The 26,414-nt window shown below is 41.2% G+C and overlaps 1 protein-coding gene across 1 annotated transcript in view; it reads right to left on the bottom strand.

Annotated features, from left to right (window-relative positions):
- HMGA2 (high mobility group AT-hook 2) overlaps positions 1-26,414 on the bottom strand; it is a 175,605-nt gene that overhangs the window by 114,842 nt on the left and 34,349 nt on the right. The window contains exon 3 of the mRNA XM_082255551.1: positions 18,692-18,742. Coding sequence (XP_082111677.1) covers positions 18,692-18,742 — 51 coding nt within the window. The remainder of the gene's footprint in view (positions 1-18,691; positions 18,743-26,414) is intronic.

The following is a 26,414-nucleotide window of genomic DNA, read 5'->3' as shown; positions in this document are numbered from 1 at the left end:
AATGGAGTCGGAGATTTGGTCAGAATAAATGGTGTCCTCAATCATGAAAATAAAGGCTAATAATTTTTCATCACGCAATATAATCAGGGAGGTGTGAGGTTGGCCCCAAATTTATTCTGCAGCAGGACAATGACCCCAGACATACAATCAAGGTCATTAACCACTTCCATTCAGAGCAGTTACACCGCCTTCCTGCCCAGACCAATTTTCAGCTTTCGGCGCTCTCGCACTTTGAATAATTACTCATACAATTAATTAATCATACAACGCTGTACCCAATCAAATTTTTTATAATTTTTTCACACAAATAGAGCTTTCTTTTGGTAGTATTTAATCACCACTGGGTTTTTTATTTTTTGCGATATAAGTGAAAAAAGAGCGAAAATTTATAAAAAAACACATTTTGTTTTAGTTTCTATTTTAAAATTTTGCAAATAAGTAATTTTTTTTCATAAATTTGGGCCAAAATTTATACTTCTACATATCTTTGGTAAAAATAACCCAAATTAGTGGTTATTATTTAGTCTGTGTGAAGGTTATAGAGTCTACAAACAATGGTGCGAATCATTGAAAATTGATCACACCTGATGTACCGACGGCCTATCTCATTTCTTGAGGCCCTGAAATGTCAGGACAGTACAAATACCCCCCAAATTATCATTTTTGGAAAGTAGACATTTCAGGGTATTTAGTAAGAGGCATGGTGAGTTTTCTCTGAAGTTGTAATTTTTTCCCACAATTCTTGGGAAAATGAAGAAATATTTATTTTTTTTTTACACAAAATTGTCATAATAACAAGTTATTTATCACACACAGTATATGCATACTTGCAATTACACCCCAAAATACATTCTGCTACTCCTCCTGAGTATGGCGATACCACATGTGTTAGACTTTTACACAGCCTGGTCACATACAGAGGCCCAACATGCAAGGAGCACCGTCAGGTGTTCTAGGAACATAAATTACACATATAATTTCCTAACGACCTATCACACTTTTAAAGGCCCTGGAACCCCAGGACAAGGGAATTACCCACAAAATGACACCATTTTGGAAAGCAAACACCCCAACGTATATTCTATGAGGCATAGTGAGTCTTTTGAACATGTCATTTTTTTCCACAAGTTTTTGGAAAATGTGGAAAAAAAATGAAAACGCATTTTTTTTTTTTTTTACACAAAGTTGTCAATTCATAGGATATTTCTAACACATAGCATGTACATAGCAAAAATGACACCCCAAAATACATTCTACTACTCCTCCTGAGTATGGCGATACCACATATGTGGGACGTTGTCCCAGCATAGCTACATACAGAGGCCCAACATGCAAGGAGCACCGTCAGGTGTTCTAGGAGCATAAATTACACATTACATAGATAGGTACTCAGGTACTCTGATGGGCTGCAGACAGGTACTCAGGTACACTGATCGGCTCCAGAAAGGTACTTGGGTATTCTGATGGGCTAGAGACGGGTAATCTGATGGGATGCAGATAGGTACTCTGGCACTCTGGGCTGGAGACAGGTACTCGGGTACTCTGATGACAGGTACTTGGGTACTCTGATGACAGGTACTTGGGTACTCTGATGACAGGTACTCGGGAACTTGGAGTACCCGAGTAACTGTCATCAGAGTACCCAAGTACCTGTCATTGGAGTACCTGAGTATCTGTCAACAGCCCATTAGAATACCCGAGTACCTGTCATCAGAGTACCTGATGAGCTGGTGACAGGTACTCGGGTATTCAGATGACAGGTGCTCGGGTACTCCGATGACAGGTGCTCGGGTACTCCGATGACAGGTACTCGGGTACTCCGATGACAGGTACTCGGGTACTCCGATGACAGGTACTCGGGTACTCCGATGACAGGTACTCGGGTACTCCGATGTCTGGTACTCCGATGTCTGGTACTCGGGTACTCCGATGTCTGGTACTCGGGTACTCCGATGTCTGGTACCTGTCATCAGAGTACCTGAGTACCCGTCACCGGCCCATCAGACTACCCGAGTCATCAGAGTACCTGATGGGCTGGTGATAGGTACTCAGGTATACTCTGATGGGCTGGTGACAGGTACTTGGGTACTCCGATGACAGGTACTCGGGTACTCCGATGACAGGTACTCGGGTACTCCGATGACAGGTACTCGGGTACTCCGATGACAGGTACTCGGGTACTCCGATGTCTGGTACTCGGGTACTCCGATGTCTGGTACTCGGGTACTCCGATGTCTGGTACCTGTCATCAGAGTACCCGAGTACCTGTCATCAGAGTACCCGAGTACCTGTCATCGGCCCATCAGAGTACCCGAGTACCTGTCATCAGAGTACCTGATGGGCTGGTGATAGGTACTCGGGTACTCCGATGACAGGTACTCGGGTACTCCGATGTCTGGTACTCCGATGTCTGGTACTCGGGTACTCCGATGTCTGGTACTCGGGTACTCCGATGTCTGGTACCTGTCATCAGAGTACCTGAGTACCTGTCATCAGAGTACCCGAGTACCCGTCACCGGCCCATCAGACTACCCGAGTCATCAGAGTACCTGATGGGCTGGTGATAGGTACTCAGGTATACTCTGATGGGCTGGTGACAGGTACTTGGGTACTCCGATGACAGGTACTCGGGTACTCCGATGACAGGTACTCGGGTACTCCGATGACAGGTACTCGGGTACTCCGATGACAGGTACTCGGGTACTCCGATGTCTGGTACTCGGGTACTCCGATGTCTGGTACTCGGGTACTCCGATGTCTGGTACCTGTCATCAGAGTACCCGAGTACCTGTCATCAGAGTACCCGAGTACCTGTCATCGGCCCATCAGAGTACCCGAGTACCTGTCATCAGAGTACCTGATGGGCTGGTGATAGGTACTCAGGTATACTCTGATGGGCTGGTGACAGGTACTCGGGTACTTTGATGGGCTAGTGACAGGTACCTTGATGGGCTAGTGACAGGTACTTTGATGGGCTAGTGACAGGTGCTCTTTAGCTGTTACAACAATCTCCTCCTTACACAGGGGATCAGTGTGTGAGGAGGAGAACACGGTGACAGCTAGTTACCGTGTTCTCTGTTGACATTCTGTGACCGGCTGTGATTGACAGCCGGTCACGTGCTAAAAAGCCAATTTCATTGGCTCTTTCCCTAGATCGGGGATGAGCTCCGTCCGAGGGACGAGCCTCACCCCCGATCGCTGCGCTGCTCGCCCTCGGGGGCGCGCAGTAGCGGTGAGAGCGGGCGGACGTCATATGACGGCCGCCCGGATCGGTAAAGACTTCCTGCCGACGTCATTTTATAATGGCTCGGTATGAAAGTGGTAAAGAACTATCTTCAGCATAAAGAAGAACAAGGAGTCCTGGTGTGGTCCCCACAGAGTCCTGATCGCAAAATTGAGTCTGGGATCTGGTTCGTTCTCCAGGATGTTTGGAATAACCTACCTGCCAAGTTCCTTCAAAAACTGTGTGCAAGTGTACTTCGAAGAATAGATGTTGTTTTGAAGGCAAAGGGTGGTCACACCAAATATTGATTTGGATTTCTCTTCTGTTCATTTACTTTCTATTTTGTTAACTAATAAAAAATAAACGAACAACACTTGCATTTCTGAAAGAATTCCTAATTTACAGCATTTCTTCACACTTTCCTAAATCTTTTGCACAGTAATAAATTGTGTGTGTGTGTGTATATATATATATATATATATATACACACACACACACACACACACTCACTTTTGTGAGATACTGTGTGTGTGTACACACAGTATCTCACAAAAGTGAGTACACCGCTCACATTTTTATTATAACGATTCATGTGACAACACTAAAGAAATGACACTTTGCTACAATGTAAAGTAGGGAGTGTACAGCTTGTATAACAGTGTAAATTTGCTGTCCCCTCAAAATAACTCACACAGCCATTAATGTCTAGACCGCTGGCAACAAAAGTGAGTACACTCCTAAGTGGAAATGTCCAAATTGGGCCCAAAGTGTCAATATTTTGTGTTGCCACCATTATTTTTCAGCACTGCCTTAACCCTCTTGGGCATGGAGTTCACCAGAATTTCACAGTTTGCCACTGGAGTCCTCTTCCGCTCCTCCATGATGACATCACAGAGCTGGTGGATGTTAGAGACCTTGCGCTCCTCCACCTTCAATTTGAGGATGCCCCACAGATTCTTCTTTAGCAAGGCAGTGGTCATCTTGGAGGTGTGTTTGGGGTCGTTTTGTTGGAATACTGCCCGGCAGCCCAGTCTCCATAGGGAGGGGATCATGCTCTTCTTCAGTATGTCATAGTACATGTTGGCATTCATAGTTCCCTCAAACTGTAGCTCCCCAGTGCAGGACCATGACATTCCCACCACCATGCTTGACTGTAGGCCAGACACACTTGTCTTTGTACTCCTCACCTGGTTGCAGCCACACACGCTTGACCAAATAGGTTTATCTTGGTCTCATTAGACCACAGAACATGGTTCCAGTAATCCATGTCCTTAGTCTGCTAGTCTTCAGCAAACTGTTTGCATGCTTTTCATCTTTAGAAGAGGCTTCCTTCTGGGACGACAGCCATGCAGACCAAATTTGTTGCAGTGTGCGGTGTATGGTCTGAGCACTGACAGGCTCATATGTCTGTTTCCCAAAGACAACCTCTGGATATGACAGTGAGCACGTGCACTCAACTTCTTTGGTCGACCATGGCAAGGCCTGTTCTGCGTGGAACCTGTCCTGTTTAACCGCTGTATGGTCTTGGCCACCATGCTGCAGCTCAGTTTCAGAGTCTTGGCAATCTTCTAATAGCCTAGGCCATCTTTATGTGGAGCAACAATTCTTTTTTTCAGATCCTCAGGGAGTTCTTTGCCACGAGGTGCCATGTTGAACTCCCAGTGACCAGCATGAGAGAGTGAGAGCGATAACACCAAATTAAACACACCTGCTCCCCATTCACATCTAAGACCTTGTAACACTAACAAGTCATATGACATTGTGGAGTGAAAATGGCTAATTGGGCCCTATTTGGATACTTTCACTTTTGTTGACAGCGGTTTAGACATTAATGGCTGTGTGTTGAGTAATTTTGAGGGGACAGCAAATTCACACTGTTATACAAGCTTTACACTCACTACTTTTCATTGTAGCAAAGTGTCATTGCTTCAGTGTTGTCACATGAAAAGATACAATAGAATATTTACAAAAATGTGAGGGGTGTACACTTTTGTGAGATACTGTGTGTGTATATATATATATATATATATATATATATATATATATATATATATATATATATATATATATATTTTTTTTTTTTTTTTTTTTTTTTTTACACTTTTCCAAAAATATTTTTTTAGGCAGAAATTCTAAACCTTCCATAGGCTATCCAAAACTATTAAAAGTTTTGATCAAAGGCACCTTTAAGCAGGTTTTGTCCAGTACATAAAACAGACAGTAACCAAAATATTAAAATCCTAATCATAGATAGAAAAAAAGGGGAATTTTGAACTACCTGTAAATACCACATCTTGGAGTACAGTACAAGACATGGGCAGAGTAGTCATACATCATGGGTTATACCAATTGGACACTGGCAAAGCTTTAGGAAATGCTCCCGGTTCCCCTATAGCCTTACTCCAATCTTTGAGTCCTCAGCTTTTTATCAAGCAATGCAAAGTAAACCAAGGAATGTAAGGGAGGGTGGACGATGTCTTGTATTGTACTGCAAGATATGAAATCGTACAGTACAGGACACAGGCAGAGTATTCATAAACCATGGGACATCCCAAAGCAATGAATAAAAAGGAAGTGGAACAATGAGGCAAACAGAGCTGTACCAACAGACCCAACAACGAGGGTGAGAATACCCGATTTTAGAGCTGCTGCCTGAACCTTGTGGCCAAAAGTTGCATCGACAGAAGAATAGACGTCCACCTGGTAAAACTTGGAAAAAAGAATGAACAGAAGACCAAGTGGCAGCCTTACACAATTTGTCTTAAGAGGCTTGGTTCTGAAATGCCCAGGAAATGCTCACCAATACAGTGGAATGGGCAAATAAAATTCCAGGAGGAGACTTCCCTTTGAGAATATAAGCTCTTGAAATCAGGTTTTGTATCCACTAATCAATGGTGGACTTTGAAACAGGGTGTTCCTTGTGAAGTTCAGAGGACAAGACAAAAAAGGAATTCATTCCTCATGAGGTATACTCCAATGGTGCTGACTATGTCCAGGCAATGTGGAGGGATTTTCTTTGAATGCTTAGCAGCAGGGCTTAAAGATGGAAGGATAAATTCCTCATTGAGGCGCAATGGTTAGACCATCTTCGGGAGAAAGGATGGCATTGTCATTGTGAAGGAAGAGGAAAGGCTCTTTACAGGAAAAGACCAGTTCAGATAAATGTTTGGCAGATGTGATAGTGACCAAAAAGGCTACTTTGAATGGAAGATCCTCTTATGGAATATTCTTGATAGGTTAAAAAGATGTTTTTATCTTTAAGGGTACCTAAAGTATATCTGAACCCTTACTTTGTAAAACACATCCACTCAGTTTATAAAAACAAACATTCAAAATATCTTTTTCTCCCCATTTTTTGCACAATAGGTGGGATGGAGAAACAGCATTACACAGATCTTTTACAGGTAATTGCTGCACAGGGGGGCATGTCAGCACAAGTATTCGCCATTGAAGGACAGGAGGGCTGTTCTCCCAGCACAGCCAGAAAGCTGTCCACACTGGGATGAACGTGCTCCCATGCCTAGCGTAGTCAGTTTAAAATAGGACGCAGGGGGGCTAGCAGAATACTCAGGTATTTCACACAAAGAAAGCAATACAAAGAACAGCATACTTTTAAACACAAGTACACGGTACAACAAACACATATTTGGAATACGAAATGTTGGGGCAACATTGTTTAAGGCCAATTTCTGGTCAACACCTGATTGTGGGAAGCCCAGAATGCGAGGTACAGAGTAATCTCTGGGATTTAAGTGCCTGTTTTCTGGAAAAGGCTTTTCTTGCTTTTAGCAAGGTAGTAATCACAGACTCAACTTCTATCCTTTTATACTTGGGTTTCAACAGCCATGCTGATAAGGTGAAAGACTGAGAAACAGGATGGAATAGGGAGCTTTGAGATGGCAGATCTGGTCTAAAGGGAAGAGGCCAGGGGTTGTCTGCTAGAAGTCTGAGTATGTTTGTGTACCAGGTTGTTCTGGGCCAGTTTGGTAAAATTTGAATCATGGCTTTCCTCTCTTGCTCCATTTCCTTAAGGAGATGGAGTAGGACTCACACTAAAACTAAGGCATAAATAACACTGAACTGAGACCACAAATTGTCAAGGCATTTGAGGCTAGACCTAGCGGATCTCTGGTTTTGGCAACAAACAGAGGTACGTTTTTTTGTTGAATCTGGAGGCTAGGATATCCACATCCAGAATCCCCCCCATTTCTGAAATTTCAGATTGAAGATACCTGGATGAAGAGCCCTTTCCCCTTGATTCAGGAGATGGTGGCCAAGATCATCCACTTTTCAGTTGTTCACTCCTGGGATTGCTGGACAGTCAGTTTCTCTCCAAGAGAGGATCTGGTTCTCTGGTTCCCTTCCTTCAAGGCACTCAGACTTGATAGTTGATGTAGGCCATCTCTATAGTATTGTCTGACTGCACCCTGATTGGTTACCCCTTTAGAAGGGGATCCAATGCTGGAGGGTCAACTTGACTGCTCTGAGCACCAAGATGTTGTTAGGGAGCTGGCATCCATGAATGACCATGTTCCTTGGTTTGTAAGGGATTGGAACACTCCTCCCCAGCCTTGGAGACTTGTGTCTGTTGTGGTAACTTTCCAGTGATTGGGAAGGCAGAACTTCCCCACTGTTAGTGCTGGGGTGGAGATAGGGAATCCCTTTCTCAGTTGGACAGAAACATGGACAAATCAAATGAAGAAGCCTGCTTCTTCCAGTTCGACAAGATGTTTTGTTGTTGAGTTTTTGAATTGGGTAAATAGTACTGCTTTGAAGGAGGCTACCATTAGGTCAAGAACTCTCATGGTGAATCTTAACATGGGATGTCTATTCAATCTCAATTCTCAAGCTAGTCTTTTAGAGAAAGAACTTTCTTTTCTGGGAGAATGAGGTTTGCTTGGTAGGTGTCCACAACCAGACCCAAATATTTTATGTGAAGGGAAGGAGAGAGAACAGATTTGCAAAAAATTGATTACCCAGCTGAAGGCCTGGAGCATCTAAATTGTCCTAAGTCCTTCATAAGAAGCTCGTCTAAGCAGCCTGTGGCTTAGCTGAAATTTTGAGAAGGGCAAGCTGAGGTGATAAGGTGAGGTGTGAACACTTTGGGAACAGAGGATAGGCCAAAGGGAAATGTGACAAACTGGAATTGGTTGTCTGCTAATGCAAGGGCAGAAGGCGCTGAAGAGGTAAGTTAAAGTGGAGTTCCACCCTAAAATTATACTTACCGTCATCTTCTCGCTCCGGGTCACCTGAAAAAAAAGGGATAATCACAATTTTTTTTTTTTTTTTTTTTACTTACCTCGTTAAGAAGAAAATATACTTACCTTACTTCCTCTTTCTCTCCTCGGCGGCCGCGGCGAGTCGTCACTTCCTTGCATGCAATGATTCCTGGTAGCTGAACGTCATCGCTCCCAGGAACCAATGCGCCTTCACCGGCCCCAACGTCAGTTCCGGTGCAGGCGCCGTCATACCTTGCAAAACAGCTTCTGGGCATGGCTAGAAGCTGTGGAGGGATGATGCACGCGCACCGGAAGTGACGGCGGGGCCGGTGCAGTGCATCGTGGGACCGAAGAAGACGGAAGAGGACACAGAAGAGGATCGCGCTGGCTTCAAGCTGCCCACACCTGAGATGGCAGCGCTGGAGAATACATTTTCAAGGTAAGTATTTCTTCTTGCAGGTAAGTGCAACCCAGGACAGATCAGAGGCTAGCCATTGTGGAATGCACTAGCCCTGACTGTCCCGGGGGTATTTTTATTAAAAAAAACTTTCACTGGGTGGAACTCCACTTTAAAGGAAACATGAAAATAGACAATCTTGGATGTCCACATATGCCATCTGTTCCCTTTGACCTAAAGAGGCAATTACTGACCTTGCAGATTTCATGTGCAATTTTGGAATTTAAAGGAATTTATTGAGGGATTTTAAATCCAGAATAGTATGAATACCCCATTGGGTTTTGATACCCTGAACAGGCTTGAGTAGAATTCTTTTAACATGTCTGGTGGTGGTACAGGCATAATGGTTCTTTGGGACAAGAGGTGGTTCGGGGCATTATATGTAAATAGGACTGTCTTTTGGACTGTTTTTTGTAGATTGAAAAGAAGAAAACCATGAAGCAGTAGAGTTTTAAACTGTATATTGTATCCCTCTGAAACCACCAATTAAATCCACAGGTCTGGGCTGTTTGTGACCCAGAGAGAGGCAATTGTAACAGACATCTTCCCACTTTTAGGTGTGAGATTGCTCTTTCATTGTGAAGAAGGCTTTGGAGAAGGCTTGGTGGCCTCGGTGGGCCAAGCCTTGCACCAAAAAAAAGGGCCTGGACCTTCCACTGTGGAAGTAAAACCTTTCCTTTTGTAACCTGTTTGTGAACTGGTCAAGTGCCTCACCAAACAGACGTCCTAATTAGAAAGGCATACGTGTTTTACAGGAAGCTTTAGCGGTCTTAGCTTTTATCCAAAGATTCTGTGCATGTGAATGGAGATTAGTTCTAGGGCATCTACACAAAGATCAGAAGGCAATTGCTGTAATTGCTGTGAAACAGCATGACAGTGTAATATAGGGTCATGTTGGTTGTTCACTATCCACAAAGGGGTTACAGGGCCGGGCTTGCAAAAATAAAGACAACCTTTAAGAGCATCTCAAACTTAGCAGAATATTTGAAAGAAGGCCATCTTCAGTAGAAACAGTAAGATGTTTGTTTAAGACAGAGATTGCAGGATCAGCTACAGAAATATCCCGCTTCTTGGTGAACTCTTTTTCCTCTGAAGCTCAGTAAAGATTTTGGAGGGTAGTGAAAATTCTTTCAGCAGTTACCCATTCGTCATAGACAGCACATTTTTTATGAACATGGATTGTTTTGGTTGTCTTCGTACCCAAAAGGGCATGGCGAGAGAGGACAGTCAGGTTGCGCAATGCCAAGGCTTTTTAGACAGAGGCAATGAGCTTTTCAACATTATCCAGCATGTTGCATGAGACTCCCTGTCAGAGAATGCCAATCAGATGTTTAGCTCGCATAAAAGCACATGTACGCAGAATTCTTAACAAAATAGTGAACAGGCATGGGCATGTGCACAGGAATGCGCACGGGCACTCACTCACTGCACGATGGTGACAGACAGGATATTTAGGAATGCTCCGGTCATGTTTAAGTGCTGACTGGTCTTTCAGCTACTCCCTGCGTCCTGCTACCACGCCGCTTGTTCCCTGTTACTGACCCAGCTTGCCTTTGACCTCAACTTGGATCCATATTCTGCCTTGTTGCCAGTTCCTGACCCCGGCTCCATTCCCGAACCACTTCTTGCCTCATTATTCTGTACCTCACTGCAAGCCTGCTGAGGACCTCGGCTATCGCTGTGACCGCGCTTCTGTTCGTGGCTCTGTTCCCACATCTGGTTCAAGTGCCTATCTGGCTGTCATCTGTATCAGCTCTGCTCACCACAGTGAGTTCCTGTTTCAAGTCAGCTGGAAGCTCTGACAAACCTCACATCTGGAAACTGCAGCCCATGCAGAGTGCCCCTTTAACTTCGGCTGGATCTCTGTGCACAATTACAGTTCCTGACCTGATGTTCTGCCAGCCTGCATGGGACTGCATCACCTGCTGCAAGCACTCCCATCAACGCCTCCTGCCGTCACACGTATTCCTCATTTCCCTTGGTACCCTCTGTTCCATTTTCAGTGGGACCTGGGCTGAAGGTACAAGAGAGGCCAACCTCGTAATTTCAGTCTCTGATCAGGTACGTGACATTCCCTCTTCAATAAAGTGACAATATAGAGAAGGAAAAACTTCCACAGATTAACTCCAATACTGCCTCAATATCCTTTTTTTTCCGTTGTGCTTCTGCATCCTCTAGGATAGGCATATCGGGATCCAGCTTAGGTAAGGAATTGAGAGCAGGAGAAGAGGCGTGGCATTTTTTGGGCCCTGGATGAAGATGGCTGTGTTGAGGTTGTACTCTGTCTATAGAAATGTGACACAGATGCAGAGAATTATTTTGTTGGGGTCTGTTTTATTTATTTTTTGTTAAACATGTCAGCAGGCTTTACAATATTGCAGTCTGATCACTGGAGGAAAGAGGATAGAGAAAATGCTTTCTCTTGCCTGCAGCAGACTGATGACATCAACTCAGCCCAGGTAGAGTCACTGAAAGTTAAGAACTGCTTTTAGTGGTAAGGTATGGCTTTTGGAAATGATATTGTTGTAACATCAGGAATTTATATATGCAGACTTGAAAAGTTGTTGATAGGTCCACTTTAGGAAATTTATTCCACACTTCTGGGCTGACTCTTGTTAGAAGGGCTCCAAGAAAGTGGTTTGATGCTGTCAAATGCTTTATACATTGCAGTACCTATAAGTTTCTTTGTGGAAAAAAAAGTCAATAAACCAGTATAATTGATTTTCTATTTAGTACCAGGGATTAATAAGCGATAACCCTTTATTTTCAAAGCACAGCTTCAGCAGGGTTCGTAAAGTATGAAACATGTACTTGTGTACCAAGCTTAACACAGCAGGGACCTCTAGTACAGACTTCAGTTGATCACTTGCTTGACCCATTTGAAAAATCATCGCCAAGGACAACGGTCATTTTAATTTTCCTTTACAATGCAATTTTGGACCTGGAAACCCACAGCCCTAAAGAGAAAAGCTGAAATGCAAGGGAAATCACAGCAAAGACAATGCAAGCAGCCAAAAAAAGCTCCAGTGCAGAGACCTATGTCAATCCACATCATTCTACAAGGAGTTTACCATACTCTGGCTAAATGCTGAAGAAGGAGAATGGGGGTCAACCTAAAGTCAGATGCCACTGGCGGATATGAAGTCTGATGAGCATCTGGTAAAAGCATATGCATCTACTTTAATAACAGATGTAAGAGACAATTAATGCAGTACTTTGAAACTTTAAAAAAACAAATTAACATACTATGCAAAGTACCTGGTTTGTTTGATAGTGGCACCACAAGAAATGAATATTTAGATCTCTTCCTTACCATGTCACTGCCCCAAATGCTAATGCTCATCATAAACCTGGAATGTCCAGGCTTTAGGAAACAAGTGACAATCCTGTTTTTGTTTATATTATTTATATATATATATATTTTTCTTTTACATTGCTAAAGATTTATAAAAAGGGTATAAATTGAGTGCTATCTGTGAAGATGGACTAGCAAGCTGTTATTGAAGGTACGTTATAAATAACCTAGTGCTTGGACTAAACAAAGATAGATAAAATGTAGGTAATTAAGCTCAGTTATAAAACGAAAAAGAAATGCGCATGAGCGCAAGAGATGAAGATTCCCCACCACGATAATTTGTTTCTTAGCAACACGAGGTAAAATTGAAGGCTTGGTTGTTTGAATTTCGAAAGCAATGGTGGCACCATCGAATCACAAAACACACAATTTCTGATTTTTGAAAGAAAATTTGTTCGGAATTCGACCCATGTATGGCCTGCATAAGTATGCAACATTAACTCACACAGATCATCAGCATCAGTGCAGCTAGATGATCTGCTCTGTAATCCTGCAAAGTATACTGCATAGGTGAAGCAGCTCACACCTGGGAAGTAGTGAAGAAAGTGGAATGCTGGCTGTAATTTAAGAGTGCAAAATATCCATTGGGGTCCCAGCCATGGACACTCCAATAAGTTACGGTATGACAGCTGATCCAGCCAAAGTAAAAACAAAAGAGGTGCCTCTCCTACCCTGATGACATCACCTACAGCCTAATTTTGACATGTTTTTATTGGTTGAGGATATTGGAAGCACTGTCACCCCCACCCACCCAGATTCCATAAACCTTAATCACCCAGATACATTTAAAGCTCCCCCTTCAAATCATCCAAACATTTAATTCCTATTAAACTTCATTATTGATTTTAAAGAGATAAAAAAACATACATATAAAATATAGGGAAATTAAATAAAAGTTTCAGGACAATCAAATGCAAAAAACTCAATGTTGATGTTTAATCCAGCCGGAGCAACACTTTACGTGTGGGACGACTGCTGTTTACCTGCGTGCGGGACCGACATGCACGATCACTTTGCGCGTGAGCACAGGGGCCCTTTAAATTTCTTTTCAATTATTAAGTTTACATTTTTTTTGTTTTTACACTGTTGGCTTAATTTTTTCCCTATCACTTTTATTGCTGTCACAAGGAATGTGAACATCCTTGTGACAGCAATAGGCATGTGACAGGTACTCTTTATGGAGAGATCTGGGGTCTATAAGACCCCAAACCCCTTTTTTGCACTTAAAAGCATTCAAAAACACCAAGATCTCTGTTTTTTAATGCTTTTGATTTTTCAAAACTGGCACCCACGGTTTTTTGAGTAAATCGGGAAGTGATGTCAAGTCATTGCTTCCAGTTTACTGTTACGAACAGCCGATCCTGGCTTTGCTTGGCTGTCTGGCCAGCCGGCGGTGTGACGGGAGAGCCCAGGAGAGCTGCTGAATAGCAATCGAAGGGCTAGTAAGCTGCTCTAATTGCAGTTACAAGAGAGCCGACCACTGGCTCTAAAAAAACGATACTGGGGTGATGCCTGCAGTACAACCACCGAAAGTTCAGCAACATGGGGGAACGTCGCAGGATGGAAAGTGGTTAAAGTTAAGCCCCTTTTTACACTTCAGTGTTTTTGTGCTAGTTTCCCTACACCTGACTATGCAGAATCCCATTGTGTCCCTGTTCGCAGTTATATGCTTAGTGACCCTGTGCTCTACACCCTATGTTCAAAAAAGTACATGAGTTTTTTTTTTTTTTTTTTGATCGCAAAAACCTTAATGGGAGAACCTGTAAAGTGCACGAAACACACATTTTTCTGTTGCCTGAAGAATTCCTCCTCACCTATAGAACTGCTCTACTTCCCTTGTCCAGCCCAGGAACAAACTCCTGAAGCTTGATACACGAGGAAAAATGCCTGTATAATGTCTGTAATACACCTGAAAAATGTCTGAACAAAACATGCTTCAAAATGCTTATAAATGCTAACGCTCTACTAAGGTGTGAATGCATGCTAGGGGGAAGGCTGTAGATTGGACCTGTTTTTTCTACAGTGCAGTGTCTGAGCAGTTAAATGCCAGGCTTGAGTACTCTCACATGGGGATAGTTGAAGCTTGTATAGCTGTAAGCAAGCAACTGTATAAAAGATCACAGAAATGTTTGTGAGCTATGAATGGAAGCAGCAGAGGAGAGTGGGAAAGAAGAGACTCCTTGTGGATTCTGCTATCAAGCAAATGGTTACAATTCCAGGCAAACAATAGATTTGCTATAAAGTGGGCATACTTTTCAAGTGGAACTACACTAGTTTGAGAAAAAAATTATAAGTCAGCAGCCACAAATAATGTATCTGCTGACTTTTAATCAGTTTGTTTTTTTGCTGGTCTTCAGATCCTCGGCTGTGGGAAACCAACTGTGACCTCCTGTTTCACAGCCGGCTCCTCACTGTGCTATGTGTGAGATTGCGCTTTTAGACTGGTCCTGCAGACTCTTGAGACATACAACACATCCAAACATTCAAACATTCATAACTCTTGCCTAGGCGAAAAATGAGGAAATAGGAGTGGGTACTGGTCAGAACAAGGTACCCTTTCCAGGAAAAATAAATAAAAAACGCAAATAACATTATGGAAAAAAGGGGGGGGTGGAGCAGGAGGATAAGTGGAACTTTTTTTTTATGTTGAGAGAGTTTTACTGTAGCAATATTAAAGCCCAACTCCAAGCATTCACAAAATTATTAAAATGATGCCAGCTGCTAAGCTATTTAATGCTCATTTTTTACCCAATAGTTACATAGTTAGTCAGGTTGAAAAAAATAGTTCAACCAACAGGAAAAAAAAAAAACAAAATAGAAAACTTCCATATACACAATCTCACATCCACAGTTGATCCAGAGGAAGGCCAAAAGAAATCTCCAATAAAGCCTGATATAATATGCTCCAGCAGGGGGAAAAATGTCTATGTGATCCCCCAGGAGGAAATTGGATATGCTCTATATCAACTACCGCTAGTGTTATTACCATTTACATATAGGATGAGGTAAAACAGACTATTACCTTATTTCAAGGTCCCACTGTATTCCTTTTCACTATCTGTTCTAGTTGGGATTTCTGGGCCCCCCCATGCCTTTCTTCTTTCTGGTCTACAACTAGTATTGTTGCCATCTCCCTTGCCATGGTGAACATGTATAATGCAGGAAAAGAGGTCACCACTGGCCCTGCATTGTATGTGATGACTTAGGAGTGCCCACTAACATTTCATTTCAGTGCTGCAAGGAAGAGAACTAGACCACTGGTTAGCTAATACCCTGTTATCTTACCCCCTACAAACAAGTATTAAATCTTTCATCAGCTGTTGGGGGGGGGGGGGGGATGTTAATTTATTTGTGAATGTCTGTAGTTCATCTTTAAAATAATTTGTTTCATTACTAAAGAAGTAGCATGAACAATACTTTTTTTTTTCAATTCCATAAAAGTATTGTGCATTGGCAGGGATGAGCAAAGATGAGCAAATGCATAATCCCCAGAAAAGCACGGTTATATTTTAAAGCAAACTCCTACTGTAAAAAAGAAGGTGGAACAAAAATGATAGATAGGTTTAGGCTTTGTAGGATCCCAGCATCTAGCCTAACTACTTCAGAATAACTCTCAGAAGCACCTTAAAATGTAAGGCATATCATTCAATGGTACTTGAGGATAGGCAATCTGCACACCCCACAATGTAATATTCAATGCTAGATCATCCTATCCAGAAGCCAGTGTAATCAAGGAGTTCCACAGAACCATACTGACATGTTTTATAATGCAAGAGCACATTGATTCCAGCCCCAAGCATTGTTAGTGAAGGGGATGTCTGATACAATCACTTTTTAGTGCAACAACAAAAAGGTATGTTTGGGTGCCTTATGGTGCCTACTACTATCAAGAATGGGGCTTGGACCAGTGGTCTTCTTCCACTGTACAGGTAAACATAAAATTGCAACAGGAAGAAGCAAAACTACTGTCGCTGGAAGCTTATCTTGTCTGTTTTGGGACTAGTAGGCAGTTTGTGAGTCAATTATCTCACTCACAGACATACTGAATGGATGATTCACCGCACTGGAATTAACATTCAGGTTGTGAGTCACAAAACGACAGCCTCCATCAGAAAGTTATTTAGCTTCATCATAGATTCCATTATGGCCAGCAACAGTTTTGAGTGCTTCACATGGTTTGTTACACCTTGGCAACAGAGGCATTTCATTGGCATATCACTGTCAGGCCATTCATACCACAATCTCCTTTTAATGCTATGGGGCGTTTGTATCCTTAAGTATTTTTCTCTGCACCCATAGGCAAACAGGGTGGTGGGCGAATAAAAGGAAGGAAAATACAAGTAGTTTCAGGGGACATGGCACCTCCAAAATATACCCAAACCTTCAAATGCAATAATCAAACTGTATCTCATCCAACCCTCCTTCATTACAACACCATTTTTACAATATACATGCATTTTATATACGAAGCACCAACATGTTATACAGTGCTTTACAAAGTACATAGAGCCATCTATATTAGCCCCTGCCCCCAAATGAGCTTACAAACTAAGGTCCTTATCACAGCTCTAGAACAATCTGCTCAGATCTCAGTTATTCTACCAGTATGTTTTGTATGTACTGCGAGCTAGAGGAGATCTACAGAAACAGAGAAAATATACAAACCCGATGCAGGTGGGGTCCCCTGGGAGAGTCAAACCCAGGACCCAAAGTTGCTAGCCACTAGTGATAAGTTATGTACTGTAAACTGACACACATTTAACAGCAAAAGTTCAACAACTACTAATGCAACAAGTGATCAGTGAATTCTGTTCAATACTGAGTCCTTGGCCAAGGCAGTAGCTTGGTAGTGGTACAATAAAGATCTCATTTGGCAATGCCACAAACACACAATTATGAAATCCAGAAACTGTATAATCCTAAAATTAGTATGAAAGAGTGTATTATCTTGCAATCATTTCTGTCATTGATTGAACAGAGTTTAGTATTTGTCTATGGGTTTCAAACCAGTACAGAAACACTAGAAGCACAAAAGCTGCCGCTGCCTTTGAAGGTACAAACTCCAGGGACTGCTTGTCCAAGGTTAGTGACTTTGCAAGTAATGATGCAAGAATAAGGATGAGAATCCTATAGATTGAATCTTCAAGATAGGAGCTACCTCTGCTGATTCTATGTTTCACTTTAAAGTATAATATGAATGTAAACAAAAAAAAAATTGTAAAAAAAAAGGTAATGACAGCTGCACACAAACAATATCTGGATACAAAATATACATGACAATACTCAAAAAAGTGCGCTCTCTCTAAATATAATCAGGCAGTCCACATATACATAGATGAGGAAAAAATCCAAGTCCATTAAAATGGAATAAAGCGTCCATTAAAATGGAATAAAGCGTCCATTAAAATGGAATAAAGCGTCCATTAAAATGGAATAAAGCTTCTACAAGTGACGTTTAAATAAATAATCATTATAATTCTGTGAAAATCCCAAAAGAAGTCAGTGTCAGGGAAACCAATGACGACATTTATGTGGAAATATGTTGAAAGGGCTTTTGCCAGTGACGTTATTACGCACACCGGCAGAAGTTCTGGAGGAGTCATCTTTGTTTCTGTCATAACGAGTTATCGATTTCTACATGTTAAGTACATAAGCAATATAAACTTTATCTTGCTTTTATTAGTTGCACTATGAAGTTTTGTTCTTCCTCTTACTAACCATTTATGATGCTGATGTGGAGCTGAAAGGGAACCAGTTTGTTAGAGCCATAGAGCAAATGTGAGGATACCATAGGAGCCTCACAGATTGAAGGAATATCTCATGGTGTATAGCTGTGTTAGCTGAGTTCATTTGATCTCATTTGCCTGAGATCCAATCTTTCTGGAAAATCTTCCTGGTGGTGTGGATACACAACACTGGCTTCTTTTGGGATTAGCATGGGATTATGAATAGTTATAATTAATTTGAACTTCAGATTTAGAGACTATTTCACTTTACTGGACTTGTATGTGGATTGCTTGATTATTATATTTAAAGAGCTAGGGTGCCTTTTTTTGAGTATTAAAATATAAATGTACAGTATCCAAATACACGCTTCCGAACTCTCCTTGTGTGCCTAAAGAAATGGTCAAAGTTTGCTTGTAGCCATTGGGGACTGTGGACACAGCATACACATTTCTAACAGCTCTGCAAAAGTGTCCTCATACATTCAATCCATGAACATCCCTAAAAATTCAAGTGCTGGACCTACAAATCTGCTGCAAAGGGAAAACATTTACCAGGCTATAGACTTGATGCCTCAAGAGCCACTACAATCACAGGAAAACAAGTATGAAATACCATTTACAAAATGCATAATTCTGCCCCACAGAACACGAATCTTGGCTTTCAAGCTTTTCAATCAGCAAAGACCAATAAACATTTCACAGTACACTTACCCATTTTCTGGGGCGTCCTCTTGGACGTTTTTCGCCACTACCCTCTTCTTTCTAACGAAAAAAAAAAAAACTTTAATTTAGCCATGTCCAAAAATAAGAATCATTTGACTTCTTTAATAAATATGCCACAACATTGCTGTCAGGGTTAAAACATACCTTTTTGATACGGTGCATTAATATGCAACTTACTTTTATGTTCCATTTGAATGGCACTCTGACACACATTCGTTGCAGCACCCCAAGACGCACAAACTCACTACTGTGTGTTATGGTGAGCTGCATGGGAAAAATGCTGCATTGCCTTTTTCGTGCCTTCTTGTGCATTGCCAGCCTAATAAAAATCAATGGACTGCCTTAACACAACGCATGTTAATACGTGATGACCTGCATTAACATAATGCACAAGATCGAAAAAGTGTGAACGGCTCTAAAAGTAAACCTGAATAAGAGAACATGAAGGATAACACTGCTGACCTCTCTTGAAAATGCTAGTTGCCAGGAGGTAATGCTAGTCAAACAATGCTTCAATACTTTCAGAAGCATTGACATGGGACAAGTATGCATATCTTGGGTTCTGGCTTTCCAATTTGCATGTTTACTCCAAAGAAAGCACATGGCTGCAGATATGCACTGCAATAACATAAAATTCATTTTATTACATGTTAATGCAACACTGAGGCACTGTATGTGGCAACGCATTAGTACAGTACTTAGCAATGCACCTGTGCTACAGCTTATCAAAACACATAGGAGGAAATGTATTAATACTGGAGCAAAGCCTGGAGCAGCCGTGCATAATAACCAATGAGCTGCTATCTTCAACTTGTTCATTTGAGCTTTGAACATGAAAGCTGGAAGTTAGTTGCCATTCACAACTGCTCTGGATTCTGTCTGCTTCAGTCTTAGTAAATTGCCCTTATAGTGTGTATTTGAAGGGAAGCCAGTGTGCAAAGAACAGGAGAAAAGCTACATTTTAAAGATAAGTTCATCTTTTTTCTAAGGAGCCTGTAAAGCATTTGCACCCATAATCAACAGATTGCAGGTGCAATGTCAAGCTGCTGCAGACACTAAGGATAGCTGTCTGCCTGATTCTCCCATGGGCAACGGTTGCTTAAGAGCAGAAAGATCAAAGAACTATGAGCGCTCTAACCAGCACTCTTGCAGTTAACTGAGACTTACAAGCGGTCGTCTGCCACAATGGAAGTTGTAGTCCATTCATTTACAGGAAACTGTGAATGAATGATGCAGGCGTGAGGGTGGAGCCCCACACAGCCGCTGTGTTTTCAAATTATGACAGCGGGTGTAACTGGAAGATATACCAAAAGTGTTTTGAAGAGAAGAGACAAAATATTGTACAAATATGTTACTTTTAAGCTTGAAAAGTATATAAAGCACAGCTAGGATGATCAGTTGTGGGTGTTGAAAATTATATTGCAGTTTCCCAATCCTTACATGTTGTGGCTGCATTTATTTTCTTTTTGGGCTTTTATCCCCCTATTTTCACCTAGTGATGATCCAGCCATGCTGGTTGTACAAAAGTCGATCAGCCTGCTCACAGATGGTTCGAACCTTCGACAGGTCCCTGCTGAACCAGCCAAGATTCAAACCATCTGTGGCTGGCTTGCGTCCGTTTTTTCAAGAACATATTTAACCAGGGAGTGGAATGCCATCTATAGGTATTGATATAACGCAGGTTTGACAAACCCCGGGCGCCAGGTTGCATTGGCGACTAGAATTAGTGATCTGGCGCCTGGGGTGCACTGCAGGAGGTGTCCTGTCCCTTTTGCGCCCCACAACCCACTCACCGAGTGCACGGACTACCGCACCATCCGATAATTGAGGCTGCGGCTTTTCGGCCTTCTTCAGTGAGAGAACGGGGAACTGGCCCCCTCTGGTGGTGGCCGGGAGTTTGACAAGCAGTCACTAATGGCTGTTTCCCCTGCCTGTCCTCAATGCCTGTCCATCTCCTTCCTAAGAGGAGATGAGAGGGAAGTTTTTGCAGGCTTCATCTCCCTGTCCACTTACCTTTGCTTAAAGGTAAGTGGACAGGGAGTGTGGTTATTATTATTATTTATTTAGTTTTTAAATTATTTAAAAAAAAATTATTATTATTATTATATATATTTCTTATCGCCATGCCACAGCCACACAGCTGAAGGCCCCTTTCACACGGGCTGTCTGATCAGGTCCGCCTGTCAGTTTTTCAGGCAGACCTGATCGGACCCTTCAGTCTCCTCTATGGAGCGGTAATCTGCCGCCATCTGATCCTGTCCGCCAAAAACAGACGGATGGTGGTTCTATTTTCTATCCATCCCGTGGATCAGATCAGATGGCATCAGACATCGTCTGTTTCCATCCAATTGCGCTATAGAGGAGAGTGGGGTTCTAGTTGTCTTTATATGTAAATTTAGCATGTTATTTTTTTGGAAATAAAGCATGGTTGTTTATTTAAAAAAAAAAAAAAAACTGGCTCCTAACTTTTTTAGCTGGCTCCTAGATTTCAGGCAAATTTGTCAAGCCCTGATATAACACTTATTGGCATCATCCCAAAGAAAACTATACTTAGAAAACTTTTACACACATAGACGGAAGTTTGAATATGGCATAGAGAGTTAAATTCACATCAAGTATATCTGTTTTTTAAAAAATATATATATATATATTTTATTACAATCATTTAAAAAGTTATAAAAAAAAAACTATTTAGGATACCATAAAATACAATATTTGATAGCAAGAAAGATATAAAATGTTAATACAAAAGAAGAACACTACTCCAACATACAATAGATCTATGTGTTTCGCAGGGGCTTCTGCTTCTTCAGGACTGCTAGTATCAAATATGTTATATGCAATTCTGGCTACAAGGCAGGGAAGAAAAGAAGAAAATTCTGGCCTTTTAGCCAGAATTACATATAACATATTTGATACCAGCGGTCCTAAATAAGCGGGCGCCCTCAGGAAAACGCGTAGACCTATTGTATGTTGGAGTGTTGTTCTCCTTTTGTATCAAGATTTCATATCTTTCTGGCTACGAAATATTGTATTGTATGGTATATCACAAATGTTTTTTAACTTTTTAAATGATTGTAATACAATTTATTTTTTTAAGGATATACTTGATGTGAATTTAACTCTCTATGGCATATTCAAAGTCCCATCCATGTGTATAAAAGTTTTCTAAGTCTTATTTTTCAAATTCCTTTAACAGACCAAGCTATCCAAACAAAGATAAAGTTAGAGTGTTCAGATAAACCATTCACTGACACTGCATACAATAAACAGCTTTTATTCAATCACTTGTACTGATACAAGAGACCAAAATACCCAACCAAAATACAATAGCAGCATATCACAGAGTAGATTTACAAAACTGTCAGAAAACTGTCTGGTGCAAAGTGGAACCAGCTACAGAGTCCAGTTTGCTTGCTCCATGTGAAAGATGAAGTCATTTAGGTTACGAAGAACAAGTGCATTACTTTTACAATAGTACATACATGTACTGCCAAAAACCATCTATCCTACACCTACGCACATATCCATTCACCATTGACACTTTAGAGGGGTGGTATGTAGCATAGGTGGGATGTGAACCCATGCCCTGAACGTTGCTAGATCAGAGCGCTAACCACTAAGCCACTGTGTTGATCTAGCCAATATCTAAAGAAGGAAAGAATGTAACCCTATTTTCTAGCTACAGACCAAGAGCGCTGTTAAATGCCGACATAAAACTATATGCCAAAGTCCTAGCAACTAGACTAAAAGATTTAATGCCAGAGTGGATCCATGCAGACCAGACAGGATTTATCCCAGGCAGAGAGGGGAAAGACAACAGGATAAGAACATTACTCTTATTACATAAAGCTAGAGGTCTCAAAACCCCAAACCTATTGCTGTCAATAGATGCTGAAAAAGCATTTCACAGGGTGGACTGGGAGTTTATGCTAGAAACAATAGAAGATCTAGGTATTGGCCTGAGGATGACCCAATGGATAAGAGCACTGTATAGGAGTCCAACAGCACTGATAAAGGTTAATGGAAATCTTTCTCTCCAGTTTGAAATGTGTAAGGGGAAGAGACAGGAGTGTCCTCTCACGCCCGTTTGTCCTGTCGCTGGAACCATTACCAGCGACTATAAGGAAAAAAGTAGACATTAGGGGAAGTAAAGGTAGGACAAGAGGAACATAAAGGTAGCAGTACATACTGATGACATTCTGTTTTACATCACTAACTTAAGAATAACCCTCCCAAATGTTATTAAAGAGTTACAGAAATATGGCAAACTACCTAATTTTAAGATCAACCCAAAAAAGTCTGAAATTTTGAACATTGGGCTAAATAAGAAAGAAGAACTAGCACTACAGGGGGAATTCCCATTCACTTGGGCAAAATCGAAATTAAAATACCTTAGGATAAATCTAACCCCATCATTAAAAAATCTCTACCACGTCAACTATATACCCATGCTATATGAGATAAAGGCAGGTATTAAAAAAATATTAGGTCCCCCACTTTCTTGGTTGGGTAGAATAAACATGGTCAAGATGAAAATACTGCCTAAAATCTTAAATAAATTTCAAATGTTACCAATAGCTATACCATCGGCATACATTAAAATAATATAAACAATGATATTAAAATTCATCTGGCAAGGAAAAAAAACCTAGAATACAGTATACTGTTCTCAGTATAGATAAATCACAAGGTGGATTAGCAGCACCATTAAAAGATAGTACTCAGCAGTCAAAATCTCACGTATGATAGAATGGACAAAAATGAATTTAGACAAAAAGATGGGTTAAGATTGAAACTACACTTAGCAGAACACAATTAAACAAAATATCTGGATCCCACCAAAATATAGGGAAATACATGAAATGATGAGAGTTGTACATAAGACATGAGACATGATACACAGACAAGTCAAATGGGAATATAACTCTCCACTACCACCACTAGAAGGCACAAAATATTTTGCACCTGGGAATGAAACACAATTTGGTATTTGGATTAAAAACACGCAGTTAAGGTGCAATGAGAAGGTCATATCACAAACTTAAAACTAGGGGAGAAAACATGAAACTGAATGAATGGAGATATCTTCAGTTAAAACATTTTGTGATAACCCTGCCGCAACCCATCAGATCCGAGAAGGTTTTAAATATAGTGGAAAAACTTTGCAATCCACAAACTAAAACAAACCATAGTATATTTTAGATATACAAAATGCTAACCGAGATGGTGGGCCTGAGGAACCTCCATTCATAGAAACATGGGAAAAAGAGATAGGATCACGTTTAAACGAGCACAAAGTGAATGCAATACTGAGGGTTGTACACCATTCCGCAAATTACGTAAACACCATTGAAATTAACTATAAATTTCTATCAAGATGGTACAGAACGCCGGTAAAAGTACACAAATGTCAACCAGAGAAATCTGTACTGTGCTGGAGGGGCTGTAATGTGCAGGGCACAATGTTCCACATCTGGTGGGACTGCCCTAAGATCCATGATTACTGGTAGAAGGTACAACAGTTTATTGGGGAAATTACAGGAGTGGTCATCACGGACAATCCATGGATGCGTTTATTCCATAAAACAGATAAATCAAAACAACATTATAAAAGCACAATAGTAGCAAACCTGATAAACATAGCAAAGGGGGTAATCCCCAAAAAAAGGCTAGATGTAGAAAGCCCCACTCTTAGAGAGCGGTTCAAATTAATCAAATATATATATATATATATATATACACAATATGGGTTATTTAGGCAGCAGAGACGAAGAACATATATAGAGTCTTTCTAATAAATGGAGAAAATGAGTTGATTTAAAAAAGACTAACAAATATACAGAAGTATGGGTAAATCAGAGGTGCGATAGAGGAGGTAGGTAAAGGGAGAAGTAGGAGAAGACACACAAAGGAATAGAATGGTAAAAGAAGTGGGGAGGGAGATGAGGGAGGGACCACAGGAAGGGGAGTTAGGGGAAAAATGTTTTAATGTAATCGTTAAAATATATTTTTGTATATCTGCATCGTGCTGAATATTAATAAAATTTATATATAAAAAAAAAAACTATCTAGCTTACAAATGACCACTGCATCATTTGGAGCAAAATTCTGCTCCAGCCTGTCTCTAGAGACTTAGGTATTTCCCTGTTGGGTGTTACCATCTGTCCTCTGCCACAACATAGAGAAGGTGATGGCAGGCTGTCAATTGCAGCTCAGATGTCAAACACACCTGTCCTTCCTATGACTTTCATATGGCAAGTAAAAACTAAAAGTGATTGATGCTGGATAAGTGAGAGTGCAGTTAAAAAATTGTTTATGTTGTAGGGTACTTACATGTTTGGGAATTGAAAATATCTACTATATTCAGAAGAGCATCCAGCACCTTTGTTTTCTAGGGCAAGTGTTTGGCTTGGGATGCAAAACAAAGTAATACGTTCACTTGATCATAATCACTGCAAGCAATTTACATACCTCAGTACACACTGCCACCAAATTTTGAAATTCATCATCATAAACCTTGTATTTCCAGATAGGGGGAAACAAGCGACAATCCAATTTTTTTCTACAGTGCAGTACCTCCTCAGTAAACTGCCAGGCTTGGGTACTCTTACATGGGGGCAGACATTACATAGCTCTAAGCAACAACTTTGTAAAAGTTCAAGGAGATGTTTTTGAGCTATGAATGGAAGCAGCAGAGAAGCATGGGAAAGATGAGACTTCTTGTGGAGTCTGCTATACAGCAAGTGGTTACTATTCTAGTGAAAAGGGGGGGGGTCACTAACACCCAATTCAGACTTTGGTCATCAAAGTCACATTGGCAAGTCATACCTCACGTTTTCAAATGATGACCATTTATATATGTACGACTTAAAGTGGTGACAATTTCAAAGTAGTTCATACACTACTGGTCCAACTTTTATGCAACTTGAGGGCCATATACTTCACTGTTAATCCCCAAACGTTGCATGAAAGTCCTACCTAAATGTTTTACTTGCAACAGTGGGTCCACATTTGCAGAGGGGCAGCAAGTCACATACAAGTTGCACCCATCCAAAGTTGCGTCAAATTTGCATCAAAGTTTCACTCCAAAGTCACAGAACTTTGGGGTTGTACACGTGTGAATGGAGTCTATAGTAGACATGGACTTAAGTAAACAGATGCTGTGAAGAATAGTCCGGTGAGGCAGACTTGGTAACTTTTTCCTCTTGATAAGAGTTTTAGCGTAACAAAATTAAAGCCCAACTCTAAGCATTCAAAACATTTTAAAATGACCCTCCCCTTAGCTAAAAAAGTATTTAATGATCATTTTCTTCCTATAGAAGTCTACTATTTACCTTATTCCAAGGTCCCGCAGTATTCCTTCCCATTGCCTATTCTGGTTAGGATATCCAGTCCCCCTAAAGCCTCTATTCCTTTTGGTCTCCAGCTAGTAATGTTGCTGCCCCTCCTACCAATGTGATCACGTACAATGCAGGACCAGAAGCCACCAGTTGTCCTGCACTGTACTATTGGCTGACTATTACTCGGTTATCTGATCCCCAAAAGAAAAACAAGTATTAACTCCTTTAAAAGGACATCGGGTTTAACCACTTAAGCCCCGGAGGATTTGGTTGCTAAACGACCAGGGGGTATTTTGCGATTCGGCACTGCGTGACTTTAACGGACAATTGCGCGGTCGTGCGACGCTGTACCTAAACTAATTTAAAGT

The sequence above is a fragment of the Pelophylax lessonae genome (assembly GCF_965119305.1).
Source record: "Pelophylax lessonae genome assembly, chromosome: 4".
Lineage (NCBI taxonomy): Eukaryota > Metazoa > Chordata > Amphibia > Anura > Ranidae > Pelophylax > Pelophylax lessonae.
The sequence above is the reverse complement of the archived record's forward strand: the minus strand, read 5'-3'. Positions and strand labels throughout refer to the sequence as shown.